The sequence below is a fragment of the Passer domesticus genome, chromosome Z (assembly GCF_036417665.1).
Source record: "Passer domesticus isolate bPasDom1 chromosome Z, bPasDom1.hap1, whole genome shotgun sequence".
Lineage (NCBI taxonomy): Eukaryota > Metazoa > Chordata > Aves > Passeriformes > Passeridae > Passer > Passer domesticus.
Window position 1 is genome coordinate 47,557,367 of NC_087512.1, and position 21,608 is coordinate 47,578,974.

The window sequence follows — 21,608 nt, forward strand, 5'->3', positions numbered from 1 at the left end:
GGTAATTATTCCCTGCATTTGAAGCCAGAAGTGGGAGGATTACAAGTTTCTAATCCATATCAGGTTTTGCTAACTGATTGTGGTACCTACCCAGTAAATGACGTTGCTTTTCGGCTAGTTGGATTGTCTATCAGGGCACATATATATCATCTACTGGGTCAAAGTTAGCCTGACCAAATGACCAGTTGGTTTTAAATTAGTGTTTTTGTACACCACCCAGAACTATCTTTCCCATCTGCCATCAGCTGCAAATTTCACATACCTGTGTGAGAGATCATATTTCTTACCCATGAGGATTCACGCCATTATTTTGAGACTCAGACTGCATTTACTTTCTCTGCAGAAATCTTGTAAACATACTGCTACTCTAACAAGAAGAATCACACAAAATCATTATTTCTTAATGTAGTTGTGAATAAAATCTATGAGTAGAGACTTTTCAAAGGACAGATGTAGACTATAACTTTAATATCAACAACATTCTAGTTTCTCACAATAGCACATAACTACCATCAAGCAGCAGCACAAAAGCCCCATTAAGTACAATCCACTGCTAAGAATGGATAACAGGAATAAAAAGAGGCTAAAAGCATTAAGATTTAAGCATTAGTATCAGCATTTAGCATTAAAGTATTACCACTTAAGCATTATTCCTTAAAAGAAAGAAAATAAAATGATTGTGTTAATACCTGAAATAGTTTTTAATTTTTATTTTAAAAGTTTGTAGAGTAATTACAATGTTTGATCAGAAGCAAGGATATGTCACTTCAACACAGTGTTATCAAGTCATTTGCTACCTGCCATTCTTGAAGATTTGTTCTTAAGGGAACACTGCCAACATGAGGATAGACTTTCAGTGAAATAAATACACCACTGAAAAATTCACCACAGGCAAACAGAAAGAACTCTGGTTTCTGAATATATACTTGAATTAGAGCTCAAACACATTGGCCAGACTTTTGCTTTCTTGTTGTCTTGAGATAGTGTAAGTTAGAGTACCGTGCCACTGGCACGTGCACCTTGTTTAGCGTATGGTATGTTCTCTATGCTTTAACATATGCTATCTTACTGAAGGCTACATTTTTGTTGCAAGTAAAAGCTCTACAGTTTATTAAATAATTTAAGATTATGAGAGAGCATCACTACACTATTTTTCTACAGAAGTATTAGTCACACAGTTTTTGCACAATTTACTTTTATAATCTTTTTAATGGCTGCAAGGGGTTTTGCCCTTCAGTGTCCAGAGTGCAAATAGAATCAAACTAGGGGTGTCAAGACTGAACACTTCAGAGAGTAATTATATGGATGTTTTGCACTGACAATTCCACTACACCTTGTGCTTACTTCTGCTTTATGGAAGATTGAGAACACATCAGCCAGCTTAGTACCTTATGGTAGTCATGTTCATTGAACTCAGCGTATCAAGAGCAAAGTTACTTTGGACAGTCCATCAGTCTCATATTTCTCATATTCAATACTTGCCTGATTCACATCACTTAACTTTGTATATAGACAAAGACTACAAATACATTAATAAAAATATGTGAAATAAATAGTGCTGGTTTTTCACTGCATCTGATAAGTGGCTGATAATTTCAGATCATAGCTCTTCAGCAGCTCTCCAGTTTGAAAAAGACAAAGTATTACTATTCAGTTGCTTAATGGGGTACTTCAGATATGAGCCATGAGCACAGATGACTTCTTAAATTCCAGTGTTATTCTGGCTATAAAAAATGGGATACTTATACTTGTATCTTATTTATTAATCATCCTGTTTATATCTTATTCATTAAGAAATGTAATTGAAGCTCTCAAAAATCCATAACCATTGTTGCTTTACTACTGTTGATGTCATTTAGTGTTTATTTCAAGAAGAAATAAATCTTGTCAATACTAAGTGCTTTTAAAAAGTGTGGATTTATTCTGGGCAGACTTCCTACTTTATAAAACTTCTGTCTTAGTGAATCAATTTACTTCCATTTTTTCCTCAGTATTTAAGAATGGTTATTTTCAGTGCTATATAGCTTCAGTTTATGGTGGATAAGAGAAAGTGACTGCTTCCTGAGCTGAGCTGAAAATGGAATTAGAAAGAGAGAGAAATCTAGGGATGATCTGTGGATCAGCTAAAGAACAGAACCCTAAGGGGCAGACTGGCATGGACAGTTTATTAATGGAAGCAGAAGAGAATTCTGAGCTGAGATTGCTTAGCTGCATATTTATGAGCCCTTCTGTTGCTATTGTTATCCATATACTTTGCAGATGCTGATTAAACTCTGTAACCTGAAATTAAATTATCCACTATTTTGGTGAACTAGTTTTCTGCCAGATTAGCCAACTAAAAAGTTGAAATCGGCCTGTAGAGGAATATAATAAGCATTAGAGTTGGTGTAAGGTAAGCAGTGAAACATGAGGCAAGAACTCAGGGGGAAAAAAAGCAGGGAAAAGGACACTGCCATTTTGGAAAGTGGCAAGCTGTTAGATTTGCCTAAATCATCACACTTAACTGTATCCTAATTTCTCCTGTGGAAAAAGCAACTTTTGAATCATGCCCCATAGCATTCCAGCCACAAAAAATGGTAAATTACTTCTACCGGGTGGATATATTTATAGTACTGATAGTTTCTAGTTAGTACATGCTTTTTTTGAAGAAATGAAACACTAGCTGTAGGTCTTTAGAACCGAGATAGAAATATGCTAGTAATATTCCAAGAGAAAGAGGAAAAACACACTGGGTTAATTTTAGGACCTGAAAGTTCTTACAGTAGCTTATTTATTTTTATGACTTAAACAAGATCAGCAAAGCAAGAAAAGCATTTATGGTGAAGTGACTATACTACAATAAAATGTTCCACTGTTCTAACCCTGTTATGACTCCTCCTTATAATAGCTTGTGGGTTTTTATCTGTAATGCAGCATTGTAATCTGCCCAAAGGCTCATGTGCCACAGGTGTTTATTTCCACATGACTATTGAGAATGGGACTGCACCTTGGGCTGGGCACTATGTCAAATCCTTGTTCTACGCAACAGAGAATAAAAAGCTTTCTGGATTCTAAGAAAATACACAGTGGTCTTAATGTTTCTGAAAGAGACATGGCAAGAGGCAAGGTAACTGCATGAACTTAACCACATTCTCTTAAAAAAAGGGAATGTATATCTAGGAAGTATTGCTGAAAGGTATGTTGTAAGGCAACACAAAGCAGACAGCAATGACACTTCTGTGGAAGCAGCTGCTTCTCCTAGCAAGAATCTGCAGAGAGTTAAGACATGTGAAAGCAACTATGCCTCATTTAGCTCCACCATTCACAAAATTATTTACTTTAATTATTGAACTGGTTACATGTGTAGAAATAGACACATAGATAAGGATACTTATTTTGCAAACACGGTGCTATGGACTGTTTGGGACAGTACTCTGTGCAAGAAGTCGTTACAAGTGGTTGTAGTTCCTGCTGACAGGGGATGAGGGTGTCAGATTTGTTCAGAATGGTGTGCACACCAAAGAAAAAATGTTGGCTTTAAAAACAAAACCTCACATTCAGGAAGAAGTTAACATATTAATCAGCAGTACTAACCATTTCAGTCAATGAATAAAGAGAACTTCCCTGTTCCTTATCTCTCAGCACAAGCTTTAGGCACAAGTATTTGTTGGGACAGTTTTTTCATCTTATTTTAAGGTTGTCAGACAAATGATTCACTAGTTCCACGTCCAAGTCTGGGCTACTTCTGACATGTTTTAGCAAGACTGATGGACCCTCCTCGTCTTCCAGCCCCTGGAGGTCTGGCAACTTCTCAGCTGCAAAGCTTCACTGTGTGTAGTTGCGTCTTATGTGCAGATCTGGTTGAAAACAATTAAAGACTTTCTGCTGGGTGAAAAGCACCTACGTGTCTACTGACGACACTTGTACTGTTCATGAAATCTCTTTGCCTTTCACGAGAAAAATAAACTGCAAAAAGACAGCCTGAGTCATTTCCAGGTGTCTAAAAGCTGGAAGATCTAAAGCATTCTTTAGACATGGCTTGTCTTCAAAGTTTAAAAAAGTGTAGGGTTGCTGGCAAACATATTTTAACCCACCAAAAGGTCTCAATTAAGATAATGTTGAATGGAAGCTACCAAACTAAGACACAATACAGGTTATTGCAGATGCTCTAAGGATATATTTAGAGTTTTGAGCAATCACAGAAATGTTTTATTCTGCACCTTAGAAATAAAAAAAAAAAAAAAAAAAAAAAAGAGAAATTGTGGTAATAGTTGACTTAAAATCTGAAAAAAGAAACAATCTAAAGTTCTTCACTTCTACAAATCACTCACAAGCTATAACTAAAAACTGTATATATTTTATAGTAGAAAGGACCTGTAACTTTTAGACACTTTTAAGAAAATATTTTTGTAGAAATTCGCTGTTTACCAACACAAGCAAAGATGGACCTTCAAATCCCTTAATTTTTTTTTCTAAATGATGTTATACAAAACTACAGCAAACCCCTTATTCTTTTACTATAGTAAAAACGGTGCTACAGTGAAATGAGCTCTACACCTGACTTATTCTGTATGACTAATTCCCATTGTATTATCTTAAAACTTGATGTTAATAGGACAATCTGGATATGGAAATCCCTGCACATGTAATGGAACATGATCCTACTTTAGCTTTTTACCTTCCCAAAGATGTATTATACTAAATAAGGATTTTTGATTGGCAGAAATGAAGAATGGTGAAAGCATGCAAGGAGGTGCTCAAAAACCACCATTCAGGCCTCTCTGTAGCCTCTGCATGACACTGTGTAGAATCCCAGCAAGATTAGTTACATAGGTATTGTTTCTCTAATATATTTAAATATAGGCCAGACAGAGTTAGTGCTTTGAAAAAAAAAAAGCTCTATAGACCTATCATCCTATTAAAAGAAATGATTTGGTGATTTAATAATCTAAAGAAGTTTTTCTTTTGACGATGGGCTGTTGTGGTATGTTCAGGGGTGTCTGTGAATATATAAATGGTTATTAAAACTCACTTAGCTCTGTGCCGACATTAAGGCCAGTGTTAAACTCCAAGGATTTAGTGTGAAACGACTTTGACCTAGATTGTGCTACAAGGTTGTCACCATAACTAAGTCTCTGAAACATGATCATGTGTGAAAAAGGGCACTTCTAGGTTTATGAGACACAGAGAAGAGGTACAGGGCTGCACTAGTGCCTGGGTTCTGGTGGACCTCTGGCTCTTGTGGACACCTGGACAATTAACCTAATTTTTTTTTTTTTTTTAAATAAATATGGGACATTAAATTTGTATTCTTTGGGAGCAATCAATTTAAATTTTCTCCTATCCCAAAAATCAGTGTTTAAAAATCTCCTGTGTTAAGAAAAAGACTTTACCAGTCAGATGATAGCAGGAGTGTAGCTGTAAGGGAGAGGGGGCAGGCAAGTCAATAAGCAGGATAGATACTGAACCCATATAAGTTCCTTTTCCAGGTTAAGTATAGATGGCCTGGCCAATTTGATCAACATCAGGAATATTTTGTCCCAAATTGATGGTATGTGACATATGACACCATGATTCCTTTGTCATCTCTACATACAATCCCTCCCTAATGCCAAGAGAACCTCAGTGGCTTTAGGTTCATGGTGTTCGCCTTCAATCTTATGGCTCTTTGTTGATGTTCAGCCATAATCACAAGCTTTTGTCTCTCCTGTCCCAACTCCTCTGGAGGCACAGGGGTTAGCAGCAGGTCTTACCGTCACCTATCAGTACTTCATTATAGTTCATAGTATACTTCATAGTTCATAGTATACTTCATATAGTACTTCATTAATACACATTACAATAAACACAGTAGTACAACATGCTATGTAGATATTAAATATTACATAGATTAAGATGATACAATGCTATGTGCTTTACCAGCAAACATGTACACAATGTCCACAGAAGTAAAAAGTGCCCTGAAAAAACCAAAGCATGGGCAGTCCCTGTCTTCTCAAGCTGGAGACCTAGGACTTTCAAAAGTTCACAGTTGCCACGATGCCACTTTCCACATGTGCAAAGCAGAAAACACATAAATACAATATTTGTAGTATTTTTTGTTCTTGAATTTGTTCTTGAAGATGTTTTTACTTCTCTACTTTTCCCACAGCAGCCACTTGTAATGGTGTTTCAATACTTCCGTATTTCATGGTGACATCCACCGTGGATGCCTGGTTCTCTCTTACAAATACCAGGGCCAGTTTGTATAATTAATTGTTTTGCTCTTTTGTGTTTGGTTCCTGGAACACTATCCAGTCTTTCTTCGTAGCATCATTTGATCACAGTCCACACAATCGCTTGTGCCTTTTGATTCCTGTGTCTTGCGCAGCAGAACACTACCGGATGATAAGGGAATTATTTGTTTAAACAAAAAGTAAGGTTAAATTGCGACAGAAGGCGCACGGCAGGGAGATGCAGGCAAAGCCGGCCCGGCAGCACCACCACGGCCTGCGCGGCCGCTGCGCGGCGGGCCCCGTGCCGCGGCCGGGCCACCCCGCTCTCGGAGCGGCCCAGGGCACGCCGCGATCCGACACCCGCTCCCTCGGGGCCCGCAGCCCGCCCCGGCATCCCCGGCGTGAGGCGGGCCCATGCGGGGAGGAGGCGGTGCCGCGGGGCCCAGCCAGGGGCACGGAGGAAGCGAGCGCTGAGGCAGCGGCGGGTGGTGGTTGGCCGGAGCCGCCTCGCCTGGAAGAGCTGCCGGGCAGGGAGGGAGCCGCGGGCTGATACCGCTGCGGCCTCGGCGGGGTGGTGCTGGCAGGGGACACGGACTGAGCCCGTCCTGGGAGTATGCGGCGGCGGGAGGAGGAGGAGTAAAGAGCCGTGGCAGCGCCTCCGCTGAGAGCGGACTCCGGGAGGAAGATGGAGCCCTTTCCCAGCGGTGAGTACCCGGGCGGCCGTCGGAGCCCGGGACGGGGCCGGGGGCCTGCCGGCGGAGCCGCGTCCAGCGGGAGCTGCTTGCCCAGAGGAAAACGAGAGGCTTCGTAGTATTGCTGCCTTCGTGGTCCGGCGGCTTGAAAATTGTCTCAGGTTAATTAGGAATAGGTGTCTTGAACGACAGAGGTGAGAGGCGCTCCCTCGCGTTTTCGGCGTTGTTGCGCTTCTCACTGCCCGGCCGGGGTCTCACTGACACCGGGAAGCCGGGGCCACTTGTACACCAGGTGTACACTCGCCGTGTGTGGCACCACCGAAGGAACCTTATAGGTGTCTGGAGTTCCAAAGCCATCGTGATTCTGGTGGGAAGTAGGAAGCAGACCCGCTAGTCATGGCGTTTTCCTGATCGGGGCATTCGCACCACAACGTACCCCCTTCTTCCCCCCCTCCCGAGCGGAAGGAGAAATAAAATACAGAAGTATAAGCGGTGTACGAAATAGTGTTTCAGGGTGTTCTTGAAATGCAGAAAGCTTTCAGAGCTGCCCATGCGTTGACAGAAGTGCTTGAAATTCCGACGTGGTTGTATATGCTCAGAGATAAGCGTTTGCTGGCATCGTGATACGGCAGTGTGTGTGCATCCTGTGCTTGTGCCTGAAATGAAGCCATGAAAAGTCCGTGTTGCTTCTGCCTCTACTAATAGTAACGCATTCTACCCGTCCAGGGCAGAGGAGGAAACGAAGCTCTCAGATCAAACTGAAACTGAAGTATGTTTGGTTAGACTCGCAACCATGGCCAAATATGGAATTAGACAGTGGGTAAAACAACAGCCTTCCTGCTGAAAAAGCAGCACTTTTGTTACAGGTGGGATTTGGTCTGTTAAATGACAAGCACGTTGGATAGCCATCGCTAAAGTACCATGTAGTTTGCTGCATCGTTTTTTTAAAAAAACCCATGCACCAAAAAATAAATTTTCTGTTTCATGGCAGGGGGGTTGGCACTAAATGATATCTAGCGTTCCTTCTATTCCAGTCTATGGTTCTATGAACCGTATTGTGAATTTATAAGTATGTCTTCATTGCATTGCATTTCCCTGTTTTCAAACACATGAAATATCCCCTATAATTTGATGCTGCTGTTTAGAATCGGAAAGAAACTGAAGGTCATGAGCTCTGATTTTGGTGGCATAACTAGCAAGAGAGATATTTTCCCTCTTCTTTTTTTTCCCCCCTCTTTGTATTGTCATGCTAAAATTACAGTTGGTACAAGCAGTTGATGTTCTGGTTCTCTAGTTAATCCTGGCCTTAGTATAAGGTATTTCAACTACAGCCTATTTCAGTTACAGGGCTGTATTCTGCATTGTTTTATGCACCATAAAAAGAGCTTGTCTTTAAGAGTAAGGCAGTTTGGGGGAGAATTTTATTTTTAAGTCATCTTGCTAAGGCCATTCCTTTTGAAAGAGATGAAATGTTGTCTTAAAGGTGTGTTTGACATAATGCTATTGCTGCACTGTGCAACAAAACGTTTTAAAAATTCTGCTCCATGCAACTGGAAGAAATGGACCTGTGGGCTTTAGCATGTAGCTTAAGGTACTGAGAAGCAATATTCATGCACTGAGGTTCCTAATTTTGTTCCCTGAAATGAAAACCCTGCATGGTGGTAAGACTGGAAGAAAATTTGGCTCTCAAGTTGGTCAGTAAGTTTCTTTCTGAAAGCTAGCTCTGCTGGAATGGACACCACAGAGAATATACAAATACTAGAGCAAAAATGTTCCTCCTTATTTCTGATGATCTTGAAGCATGTCTGGTGCTCAATAGCACCTGCAAAAATCTGAAATGAAGAGGGTGCTTACATTATTGGCTTTTTGAATAGAATTTTCATTTTCATGCCTGGTGATCTGTAACTTTTTGCGGGTATCATATTTTTCAAATAAACTGGATTTTTGTTTTGTGTTATACAATGCTTACGAGTTCTGTTTGTGAGTCTGTTGACTTCCTGTGCAAAGTGCCGTTTAAATTGAGAAGAAAGCATGCCTATCACAGGAAGCTTACAATATTATAATTGTAGATCTTTTCAGTTCTTTGGGGTTTTTACCCTTGTAAAACATGGGGAAGAGGGAATAGACTGGATCTTAAGATTTTGCAAAAGCATTTTAGTTGGATTCAGAACTTTGATACCCATTGGGCAAACTAGCAATGAGACAATTTCTTGTTTTTCTTTATGCAAGTAGAGCTGTGTCAGAATGAGTATGTGTCTTAAAATAGATTTGAAGGCAGCAAGTGTACTAAAGTGGATATAAATTCCAGCTTTTCTAGTTCAGTATTGTGTTGGATTTTTCTTTTCTTAAATAAAAGAAAAAACACAGCCATAATGCATTTCAAAAGTCAAAGAAGCCCTTATCCTTTCCTTGAAATCCTAGTGTGTGTCCTGAACTCTTTACTGTTTGAATAGCTTCTCCAGTGAAAATGCTCAGATAAACTAAATAAACTTAAGATTTAATTTTTTTTTTTTACTTCTTCCCTCATCTCTGTACTGTAAACTTAGTTCTGGACCTGTCTGAAGAGATCTAGGCTGTGTCTTCCTCCCTGCCTAAGAATTTAGGTGATGATGTATGAGGTCTGTAGCTCTGGAAGAACAGTTAATTGCATATTTATTTTTAGCGCCTGGAATAGCTGAGTTAATCATAGAATATCTCAAGCTGGAAGGGAACTACAAGGATCATTAAGTCCAACTCCCTGATCCTCTCAGGACTACCTAAAACCAAACCATATAACTAAGAGTGGCATCTAGACATTCTGTGATCTCTGGCAGGCTTAATGCCATAACCCCATCCCTGTTCCAGTGACCAGCCACCCTTTCAGTGAAGAACATTTTCCTGATGTCCCATCTTCACTTTTCCTTGAAAGTTATGAATGCTATAAAGTAGTAAATGTTCTAGAAATGGTTACTGATAGGATTTTTTTTAGATGGATTCCTCTGTTTTGCATGACTGTTCTTATTTTGAGATTTTCCCCAAGAATGAATAATCAAAGTTTAATTAAAAGTTAATGGAAGTCTTCTTTATTTGTTGCTCAGAATTTTTCCCCCAAAGATATATGGTCTCCCATTCCTTTGAATTCTGCTCTGAATCCATGAGCAGAATTAATTTATTTTGACTAGTCATTTGTTACCTAAACAGTTTCACTAAAATTAAAAAAACCCAAACAAACAAACAAAAAAACCCCAAAAAACAACAACAACAACAACAAAAAAAAAAAAAAAAAAAACCAAACCAAAAAAAAACCCCAAAAAAACCCCAAAAAACAAGTGGAAGAAGTGAAATACAGATTAAAGGGAATATGTAATGTAATTTTGGACCTCTTTATCTTGGACATCAGTACAAATTATTTTGCAAGTCTTTTGCTTATTTTTTAGATTGTATGTGTTTCGGAAAGGTCATTTCATCATTTCCTGTTTAATACATTAAATATGTCAGTTCTCTACTTGACATGGAAAAAAGAGGTAGAAGTGAGCTATTACAGAATTTCTCATTTAAGACAGGTGACATGCATGAACTTGCAACTGCAGATGGGATAACTTGTGAGGATCTGAAGTGCAAATAACATGCACTTTCACTGACATTCCTGAATTATGTTTATCCTCCTCATACACAACAGATGCAATCTTTGATATTGATTACATGACTAAATTGATGAACAAAATAAAAAGACTCTTGGGAAGAAGTGGGGGGTTTTTGGAAAGTAGAAATAAAACAAGTTAGGTAATGTCCTTTACAAAATGAAAATGTTATTTGCAAAGTCTAGTTATTTCAGGTAGTTCCTGTCAATTCTAAAATATTTTTGTTCTTTGTGTTAATTTTGTTCAGTACAGAAGTGTATTGGAGGTTTCAGGAGCATGTACCTGTGTGCATAGCTTTAATTCTATTGGGGACAGCAGGCATAGCCTTGACTGTCAATGTTTTACGATGTTGAGTCACGGAGCAGAGGGGTTCCTGTTTGTCTTGAACTGTTACTAGGTCCTAAACAACAGATTGAGTAATTTTTTTTTGTACAATGGTAGATAGAAAACATCAAAGAGGTCTGTTCTTTATGTCTTTTTTTCTGCCCTGTGTTTTGCCTATCCCATCAATTATTACTGGAAAAAAACACTGATTTAATCTGTTCCTGAGTGTGAGTTTTACGTTGTCCAAGTGCATTGTGCTGGGTTGTTGTTTTCCACAAAGCCATGTTGTAGTATCTGTGCTTGTGTTCCTGTGTCAGCTCAGCTGAACAGGAACCTGTTTTTTCAATGTATTGGGTATGTGTTTGCTTTTACTGCTTCCCTGTGAACTCCCTGTCAAGCAATGGATGTTCAGAAGGGGAATTCAGTAACTTAAAGAATGTCTGAAGATGAGAGTATTGGTTCTCACTATTGATCATTTGTTAGTGTTTTTCCACTAAGCAGTTGGTCTTCCACTTGCAGAATGAAACCATGGAGTATCTGTGTGTTTAATTCATAAGTAAAAAACAATGAAAGCTTATGCTGACCTCAGTAGCTACCTGTAAAAGTATTCCAAGACTGTCCTGTCATCTTTTTTGGGAAGATGATGTAAAGTTGAGCGACCATGTTTCACATTGTTGGGGCTACGTGAATGTGTGGTGCATAAAGCCCTGGAACAACTGCGATAAAAAATAGTAGACACAAATAAAAGCAAGGATAAAACTACCTCTGTTTTATCCACTAGTCAGAATACTCTTTCATGTTAGACGGGCACTGGTGTAACAATTACATACAAAGAAGCTGAATTTTATTTATTTAATGCATCCTCTGATTAAAGTAGTGATGAATTCAGAGAATTCAAGTTTTACATCCTTTGCTCAGTGATTTAAGAAAGTTCAGTGAATTTCCAGTTCTCCTGCACAATATTTTTTTTCATTAAGTACAAAAGCAAAGATTGTGTAGAAGAGCAAAAACATTAAGATTTCTTTATAATTTGGAGCAGTATTATTCCTTTGTCTCATATGCATGGCAGCTGCTGCTTAGACTTCTGTCCAACACTGCCTTAAAATAAGATCATATTAACTTTTAAAATAAACCAGGATCTTGTGTGATCCAGGTTTTAATTGCCTCAAAGTATTTTAAAGAGTACATATGTACATTTTGAAGTTGTGTTTTGACTACTTATGATACTGCTTTAAATAGTGGAAGTATATTAATTTTAAATGGTAATAATCGCACAATGATTGTGTGCCTTCTTGCACGCAGAAAGATGGATACTCCTGAAGGAAATTTGGAGTAAGGAGGGGAGGGAACATGTCTGGAAAACTTATCTGGTTGATCAAAGAGACCGAAATTTCAGGGTGATACGTTCTGTTGGGTTCTGTGCAGTGTCCCTAGGGCACAGCTGATCCTTTATTGCTTCATGAATGTTGTCTCAAAATAGATGTTCAAGGAAGACCTCAGAGCCCAGCCCTTCTTCTAGATTATTCAGTGCACGCAGTAGTTTGTTGAAGCAGGGGTCGTCCTTGCTACATCAGGTGGAAAGTGAAGAAGTGGAATCCTGATTCCACTGAAACATGAGATGCTTTCAGTCAGCTCTTCTGTTCGTGTGGAAATAAAGTGAGTTTTGATTTTGGGATTTGTTTTTTATTCCAATCAAAACTCCCACCAAGATGTTTGGAGGAGTGTTTCAGTGTGCTTTACTAACATAACTGTGTGCAGAAAGCTTTCCTTTAGTTGTAATTGCTCTGACATTGAAGGAATGTATTCTATTAACTGGAGTTCTTGTGTAACAATACTTCTACCACAGTGCCATTGACTTTTATGGAGAATTGATTGTGTTCAAAACTAAGAATGTGCCTAATTCACCTACTGTTCTGTGGCCTAATAGTGATTTTTATTTAAGCCTTTCTTTTGTATAGAAACTGACAGTTTCTTCAGTAGTAGTGAGCTGGTAGCACATTAGAAGAACCACTTGTACTATTTTTCATACATGAAAAACAAAAGTTCTGGACTTCAGCAAGACTTGTGTTTGGAAGACCAAAATGCTTTGATGTGCTTTAGAGGCCTCATACTTCTGACCTGTAAACCATTAGAAGAGAACAACAAAGAGTGGTTTTTAGAAAATTGAGCTATGAATACAACATGTATAAACTCAGTTGCTGTCAAAACCTGTGTTTTATATTAATATCTCCTGTGATGGAGATATTAATGAGGCTTTAGTGTCTCTTTTGAAACAAAGATATAATCATAAGTGTGAATCATTGAATGATTTAGTTTGCCAAAGACCTTCTGAAATGTGTCCAGTACCTGAGCTGCCCACATTCCCCCATGGTGATGGTTGTTACAATGGTAATTTCAAAGCTGATATATGATACCTATATGGGGTTTTGGAGCAATCTAGATTTCAGTACGTCTTAAAATACCAGGCAGAGGCACTCTACCACTTCTTTCTTTGTCAATACCCTTTGTCTCGTTGTATTATGAAACTGAGAAAAATGTAGATAGATGTATTTTTGCTCCGTTAACACAAAACTTACTGTGTTGGGAATCGTAGGCCATAACCTCTAGCCATTTGCTTTCTGTGAACTGGACTAGTTCTAGGAAACTCACCACTTAGGGAGCAGTGAACACATAATGTGTGCTTGTGACCTGCAGATGGTTTGGTATGGTTGGAGTTATCAAGTGGGTATTAAGTAACAGTAGTAATCCAGAAGGCGTATCGGATTGCGTCTGCAGAGAGTGTTCAAGACAAGAGGATATGATTCTATTAATTTATTGCTACAAGCAAACAAGAGAACAAAAAGATTAGGCAAGCATTAGGCAGGTTTGTATATAGTCTGTCAGGTTCTATACCTAACAGTTAGATGTTTCAGAAAACTGTCAATTTTTTTTTTCTTCAGAACAACTGGTACCAGCAGAGAGATGTTTTGTATTCTCAGCAGTGATGAACGAGATATTTATCAGACATGATATTAATGGACAGCTGTTGTGAAAGGGACAGTCAGTAGTTCTGAATATGAGAGTTGAGTAGCTCAGGAAATCTGAGACACAACTTTCTGTGTGCCTCTTAAGATTCAGGACCTCTTCATTAGATCTCTGTGGTTAAACGTTTTATGTGATTTTAATTACAAAATGCACCTTTGGTAAGCCTGGAAGCAGGAAACTAAAACAACCATATTCTGTAATTAAAGCCAGAAGCTTTTTTCCTATCCCATTCTTTGTTCAACTGGTGGCTGAGGATTGAACACTGCCTCAACCTTCTGGAAGGTTTTCCTTCTCAGTAGTATCCAAAGAGGAAAATGTAATGTGATGTAAGCTACATCCTCTTTCCTTCCATGCACTGCCCCTGCATTTTCTCATAGGAAACCTAACTGGTACCAGATTTAAACTTGAAAATATATGTTAATGTGAACAGAGGTGATATATATCTGTTGGATATCAAAACCCAGACTAGCCCTGGTTTGGTTAGCCTTAAGTTCTCTTGTTTCCTCATAGCTCCTCATAGCTAATGGACAACATCTGTCCATTAATTTGATGTCTGATAAATAATTAAGACAAAAATAAATTGTGAATTTTTGCCAGTTGTATAGGTGGAGTATTCAGTAAGTGATCTACTCACTTTTTCACCTTCTATAATATTTTCTTTTTGTTGAGAACATAGAAGTGAAGATTTGAAAAGAAGGCTCCATATAGTAGCCTGGCTATTTGCATTTAAATCTAACTGGTAAATGGTGACATGTAATTGATCCATGTAGTTCTTCAGTCTGAGGTCCTGACAAAGAAAATGCAGTGGTACTTTGCTTAAAAATCATGAAGAGACTTTCAGAGAACCTTTTACAAGCACCCAAGACTAATAAACACTGACTTCCTTGAAATTACACTCCTCGCTGATGTTTCTTATGGCAACTTCAGATAAGAGAAAGTCTTAAAATACATAATCACACATTGTTTTAATTTCCATTATACAGTGAATTGGCAGGGTTTTGTTCCAGTCGATGTGCAGAAGCTTGTTATTGCAGTATTTATCTCACATTCATTTTTAAAACCCACGTAAACAACTAAACAGCAGAAGTGGACCTTGGAGTATGGCTTGCAGGGCAAGTGACCTTGTAAGGCTTTGAACTTGAATTCCCTTGTGTAGTTTGGAGTGGAAAGCAAAATTTGTCCTCCTTTGCAATGCAGGAAAATCTATTCATTTTCAAGTTAGGTTTTTTTGTTTTTTGTTTTGTTTTTTTTTTGAGAAAGAAGGGGTTTTTGGTTTTTTTTTCCCCCAAAACCAGCATCTGTTTTGAAGACCTTTTGTCTGTCCAGTAGAAGTCATTATATATGCTTAACTATACAGATTCTTCTAAACGTCTACCAATTATTTGTTTCTTAAAATCAAACCCTTGCAGAGTGGCATATGAGCTTTAGGTCGTGAGCAGATGTTAAGAGTATTTATTAAAAAAGTATTTATTAAAGAGTATAAGAGTATTTGTTGAAATCATATGGAGTCATATCTGTTTGCATGTAGATGTTGACATTACAAAAAACAACAGACTCTCTTTTGTTTTACTGGAGTCTGTGTGCCTTTTTTTTAATTTCTTTTAAAAATTTTTTTAGTTGCATTCAGCATATAAAAGTATATATAAGTATATATGTGTCCATTTTTGTCTATTAAAAATATGCAATGCATATGTAATCTTGCTGCATAGTGGGAATTAAGAACTTGCTCTTCGCTTACTTGTTGCTTCTGTTCTGTCTCTAAAAAGCAGGCAAATCCTATGGATGATTCAGATTCTCATAGCAATGCTTCATATTGCCTAATACTTCTTCTTTTTTTTTTTTTTTCCATTGGATTATTTCCTCTTTTTTTCTGAATTCATTAATTTGAGAAAGAAAAATGGTGACATCTATATTGTAGCAGCCTAACCTTTCTTTTTCCCCAGAAATGTTGTTCTCCTGTAAAGGTTCTTAAAGTAAGGTTTAACACGTTTGAAATAACTGCAGGCATGAATGTTTTTGTTCCTAAATGCAAAGACTTGTGCTTTCCTGTAAGTGGCTGTATATTAACCCTTTACAGTGACTGTACCAATAAGTAAAAATTCTGCTTAAATGTTCTTGTTGTAGGTAAACCCTGATAGGTAGCTAATCCCCTCGTAGCCACATGCTTAATTCCATGCAGCAGGGTGGGGAAAGAATCACAAGGGTAAAAAAAGGAAAAGTCAGGAGATGAAAATATTTTGATAGGGAGAGCAAAATCTGTGTACACACAAGCAAAGAGAAGCCTCAGCTCCAAAGCCGTAGGTGAAACCATGGTGAAATGAAGGCAAAGGTCTTTCCAGTAGGACTTGTGATTTCTGTGACATTCCAGTGGCTTGCTTTGTCTTTGTTAGCTGAGTAAAGGTTATAACCTTTTTCTTACTGCAGATAGATGCAGGTCTGAAATTATATGAATGACATTGTGTACTGTCCTGCTTTAGTAAGAATAAATAATTTTTCTGTGTAGAATTTAATTATTTTCTTGCTCAGAAGGAACTTAGAGTGTATGGAATGATTAGGGAGACATGGTAGAGAAGAAGGAAATCTTTGGTAAGAATCTTAGCATAACTAATGTGTTTGTGGACATGGGCTTTGTTTGCTGAACAAGCTTGTTGGAAGAGATAAGCTTTCCTTCATTCCCTCCAAACAAGAATTATAAATGGATGAGTTGGAGACAGCCCAGGGCATAACAGTGCAGGAAGTAATTTGCGTTATAGAAGGAAGAGCTAAATTGATGTGACAAGGAATAATAATCATAAACAAACAAGTTCTTGAAGCATGCTGAAAAGATTATAAAATTAAAAGGCAGCCTTGTAAAAAATCACTGCTTTCTTCAATTCAGTAACTTTTAATGTCTGATATGATCTATCTGTTGATACTTACCCACAAGAAGAAATAGTGTAATGCAATATTTAAGTATTAATACAGTGACGTTAATCACTGCTTCTACAAGACACAATTTTGCAGAAAGTTTTGAAAAGATGAAGATTTTTACTTGTTTTACTCTTATGTTTTACTTACACACTGTTCCACTAACAGTACACAAAGTACACTATCTTTCAAAAATTAGATTTCATAAGTAAATATTCAGGGTTTGGGTTTTTTTTTTTTTGCCTGTAAATGCGCAAACTCAAATTTGAGCATGTCTTCAGTTTAAGGAATTTTGCTTGTCTCCTATGAGATCCATGCAGCCAGTCTTCAGAGTTTTGATGTTGAGTTCTGGCTCCAGAAATGCCATGAGTAATTTGCTTTCATGAAGACTTTGAATAAATATAACTTTTTGCTTGATGTTCCTCCTCGCACTTCCTTTCCTATGTGGGAGGGAGGATAGGACTAGAAACATCACTGCTTGCCTGACCTCTGAAAGCTTGAGATTTTAGTTAGGATTTTGGGTAGGTTTCCTGATATACTCAGGCATTTGGCATGTGATCATCAACAGCCTGTGCCAATACCCTTATATGCTTTCCATATGTGAATTTCTTTGTCCCAAAGAGCAAGCAGGTGGCAACAAGGGTTATTTACTGACTATGCTGTAAAACAACTGTCTGTGAGAAAAATTCAACAAAGCTGATATAACTTCTGTGGGGTGATATTTTAGAAGAACGGAAAAGCAATTTTAAAAATTAATATTTGTTAATTAAGTATTTTTTCCACTTCACAGTTTTTTTTTAATTGCTTCCTCCAAAATTTTAAGGCATTTCTTTCAAGCTATGATCAGACAAGGCATATACAGTGACAGAGCAGGGAGAGCTGGCAATTAGAAGAGCTAAGTGAGTCTTGTATCTTTTCATGGAAACCAAGGTAAGGAAGCAGGTAGTTGAGAATTTCTGACTGTCACAAGGTTTCAGAATAAGGAACTGCACTAATTTCTGTGTTAATTGCTCCTCAAAATAGGCATGCAGTCCTACAGTGAATCAATGAATGTAGTGCTCAGAGGAGAAGTAGAAGAGCTTGCTCACATTTTTAATTATTTAGTCTTCTCGGTATTTAATCTGCTCGGTAGCAGCAGCTAGGTGTCCAAAACTGTTATTATTAAAGGAGAAAAAGAGCAAAGAGGAGGGTGGAAAATAAAACAGTGTCTGCATTATCCTGAACACTGGTGTCTGGGAAGGAATGGTGAGATGTGCTGAGGGGGTGATGTACCTTCTGTTAGAGGAAGTGATGAGTTGCGTAGGGGAATAGGCCCAATAATGTTCAGAGGGATGTTCTATCAGGATTAACAGCTAGGAATACAGTATGACATCAGCAAGTAAATTGCAAATTGTACAATTTACTTAATTAAATCAGATTTGTAGAATTTATACGTAATATTAGAATTCCCCATGATAAGCAATTATTTATTGAATCGTAGAGTCATTTAGTGTGGAAAAGACCTTTAGGATCATGGATTACAGCCGCTAACCTAACTGGCAAGTCCACCACTAAACCTTGTTCCTTAGTGCCACATCCATTTGTCCTTACATATGTCCAAGGATGATGACTCCATCACTTCCCTGGCTAGCCTGTTCCAAAGCTTGATAACCCTTTTGATGAAGAAATTTTTCCTAATATCCAGTCTAAACCACACTTGGTGAACTTGAGGCCATTTCTTCTTGTGTCTGTCATTTACTACCTGAGAGAAAAGACCAACACCCACCTCACTAACCAACTTTCTGGTAACTAAGTAACTTGGAAAGTTCCTGTCCTGCTTAACTGTGGTTTGAGTTTTGATGTGGTTTTTGTTTTTCTTCAGAATGTGTAGTTGAAATCTGGTGTAAAAATTGGAATTTTCTATATTGTGTGGGAACTGGCGTTAAATTTAGGTAACTTAACTCAGCATTTTGGCTCTAATTTTTTCCTTGTTATTTCAAGTCACTTAGAAGTAGAGTAATTTACCCATGGATAGAGTATACAAAAAAGAAATATCCTGAACCAGATTTAACCAAATAAGAATGAAATTTCTGGATAGAAGACATTAAATCTCTATACTGACCTCAGTTCCTTCATCATGAACATTCAGCAGTGGCTCTGAATTGATGAGGTAATAACTTCAATCAATGTTCTGCTTTGTTTTTTTTTCCTATGAAGAGAAACTGCTTACTGATCATCATGTTTTTTCCAGAAGTAACTGCAACTAAATGTTTTAATTACACTTCTGTAGATGTTTTGATCACAAGGCCGTACAGTAACTTAGACTCTCTGAGAACTGGTTATAGAAATGCAAATGGCAAAGTTGCCTCTGAATTGTGGCTTTTGTTTTTCAACAAGAAATTAATTTTAGGCTTTCTGTTTCTTTTTTCTTTTAAATAACCTACTCTTTACCCATATTTGATGTATTTGAACTGCAGAAATCTTTATGAACACAGCCTGGGTATTTTCACACAAGTTTTAAATTGAACTGCTACAAAGGCAGAACAGCTGAAAAGTGGAAATATCAGTAACAAATAACTTCCTGAGTATTTCAGTTAGTCTTAGCTGGAGTTTTCATATAAAGAAATGGAAAAAATGGCTCTATGGGCCAGGAAAAAAGAATCCACAAACACAAGACGCTGCATGACTGTTTTGGGAGAAATTTGAGGACATCAAAATATCTGCTGCATAGAGGAGAGCGCAGATGAGATGCTGTTTTGACTTGGACTGCTGAGATTCAAAGTAATTCCTCCTAGAAAAGATCATTGCTGAACTATCAAGTAACACCTTTATCTGTTGTTTAAACCTCTGTTTTGTAAAAGAGGGGAGAGGCCTATGTTTTTAAGAGCTGGTATCATTAGACTGCTATTGTTAAGCATAGCCTTTGATTTTATTTTTCTATTGTCTGCATCAGTGATACCAGAAATCAGACTGTCGACTCCTACAACTCCAAGACCTGTTGAGCCGCTAGAAGCCTTTTGTGTTCAGTTAACTTTTGCTCAAATCTCTAAGTGCTGCTTCTGACTTCACAGCTCTCACTGAAGGAAGGTATTAACTCTCACTGCAGCCTAACCTACAGGCCTACATACTAAACCTTTAGGCCGAGGGTTGCCTTGGAGCAGCTAAAATAAGAGCAAATATCTTTAGAGGAATTACCTCAATCCTGAAATAGATTAGAGAGTTTGTAAACTAGGGAAAGCAATTTTAAACATCAGATTTTCTTTTTTATAAAATGCTGCTTGCTCAGACTGTCCAGAAGAGCTTATCAGCAAGCAGTGAATGAAAAATTCAAAACTAAGTTCTTTAAAAAGTAAATACCTATCAGACAAAATCATATAGCAATTCTCCTAACTGTTTATAAGCACAGGTCTGATCAACTGTTACTACCATTTTCTGCTAAATATATAAAATGTCTGCCTTGTTTTTTTTTTTTGGCTTGATTTCAGAACTTTTGTTCATTTTTTAAAAAATCAATCTACAGCAACCACTGTGCTATGTGATAATGTACATAATTCATCAAGAAAAAATAAGACACTAGATCACAGCAATTAACAGTTCATACAAAAGGCAAATTTAATCCTTAAAGAATGGTTGCTAGGTAGTAGCAGGGACCCTGCAGTATTGGGAATAATTGCATGCTGAGCATGGAATATTGCTAGCAAATAAACTGAAGAAACTTTCCAAGACTGTCTGTAGCATTATTGATACTACTGAGTGTTTATTTTTCAGTGCACCTTTATTTTTGTATGCAGGGGTTGTGAGATATGGCTTCAGATTCATAGTTTTTTGCTTTTGAGGGGAATGGAATTGCATGTAAAGTCTGTCTGACTGATCATCAGTTGTTTTGCATGTCTATGACAACAACTGTATTGCACAGCTCCAGTCTGGGTCCAGTCAGTACTGTACTCCTACTGTTAAATTTTCTGATTGAGCAGAGATGGGAGGCAGTTCTGCTTTAGAAGTAACTTTGGAGGTGGTCTCCTTTCAGATGTCAAAAAGTAATGCAGCTTCTCTGTACTCATAGTCTGTGTTCAGGTGGATTGAGAGGCTTCAACCCATAGTTCTGGACTGCCCATGGACATTTAGATGACAATCACTTTTGCATATGAGTACATCTGTTTGTTTATCTGTTTGCTTAATTGTACTTAAAAATTCAGGATTCATATTTTTACTCAATGTTGAGAAAGCCTGGCTTTTCTTTCCTAGCTGCTGATGCTTCAACTGTGAAATACAGTTTGAAGGTTAAATACCAGTGTGGTTGATTTTGGCCAGTTGATTTAAGTATTTCTTGCAAAATTGTTGTTCAGGTTTTGAAGTGCTTGCCTGAACAAGCAATCTGTCATAGGCCTTATTGCAGAGCTGAGGTTATTTCTGATTTGACCAGTAGGTTTTGAAATTACAGTAACATAGAAAGCAGCTCTGAATCTGCATTCCAAACATAACAGAAGGCTTTTGATAGCAGGACGTTTTTTCGTCATAAGCACTTATTTGTAGACTGAGCATTTGCTGGCACATACTGCCAGAGAACAATCAGTGCCGATTATTTGTATTCTTTGAGAATTTTGTGGTAAAAAATTAGATGTTACCTAGTGATGAGATAATGTCATCTCTGTATTAAAATCCTGTGGCAAATATCTTATAGTACAGCATATAGATAGGACATAATAGATACATATGGATATGAATGGTGCCTAAATAAATAGGGAAGTGGGACTGTGAAAAACAAAAAACCGAATTGCCTCAGTAATCTGTTGAGGGTTTTATTCTTGAAATAGTTATCTTCCACAAAAGTATTGATACAAAATACTCCTAGTTTACTAAGTTGTCAC

At 37.8% G+C, this 21,608-nt stretch overlaps 1 protein-coding gene and 1 long non-coding RNA gene across 5 annotated transcripts in view; one reads left to right on the plus strand and one right to left on the minus strand.

Moving 5' to 3' along the window:
* The first annotated feature begins 6,631 nt into the window (after positions 1–6,631).
* LNPEP (leucyl and cystinyl aminopeptidase) overlaps positions 6,632–21,608 on the plus strand; it is a 52,780-nt gene continuing 37,803 nt past the window's right edge. The window contains exon 1 of one of the 4 annotated variants that reach the window (XM_064402950.1): positions 6,632–6,898. In XM_064402950.1, coding sequence (XP_064259020.1) covers positions 6,880–6,898 — 19 coding nt within the window. In that variant the 5' untranslated portion in view covers positions 6,632–6,879. Of the gene's footprint in view, positions 6,899–7,612; positions 7,753–21,608 lie in introns of those variants that run through there. The other 3 variants (XM_064402953.1, XM_064402952.1, XM_064402951.1) reach the window with 3 other exon arrangements.
* Positions 12,385–13,439, minus strand: LOC135290700 (uncharacterized). The gene is made up of 3 exons (XR_010353480.1): positions 13,407–13,439; positions 12,860–12,948; positions 12,385–12,436 (listed from the first exon to the last, which is right to left on the minus strand). It is a non-coding gene; the product is annotated as an uncharacterized LOC135290700 (long non-coding RNA).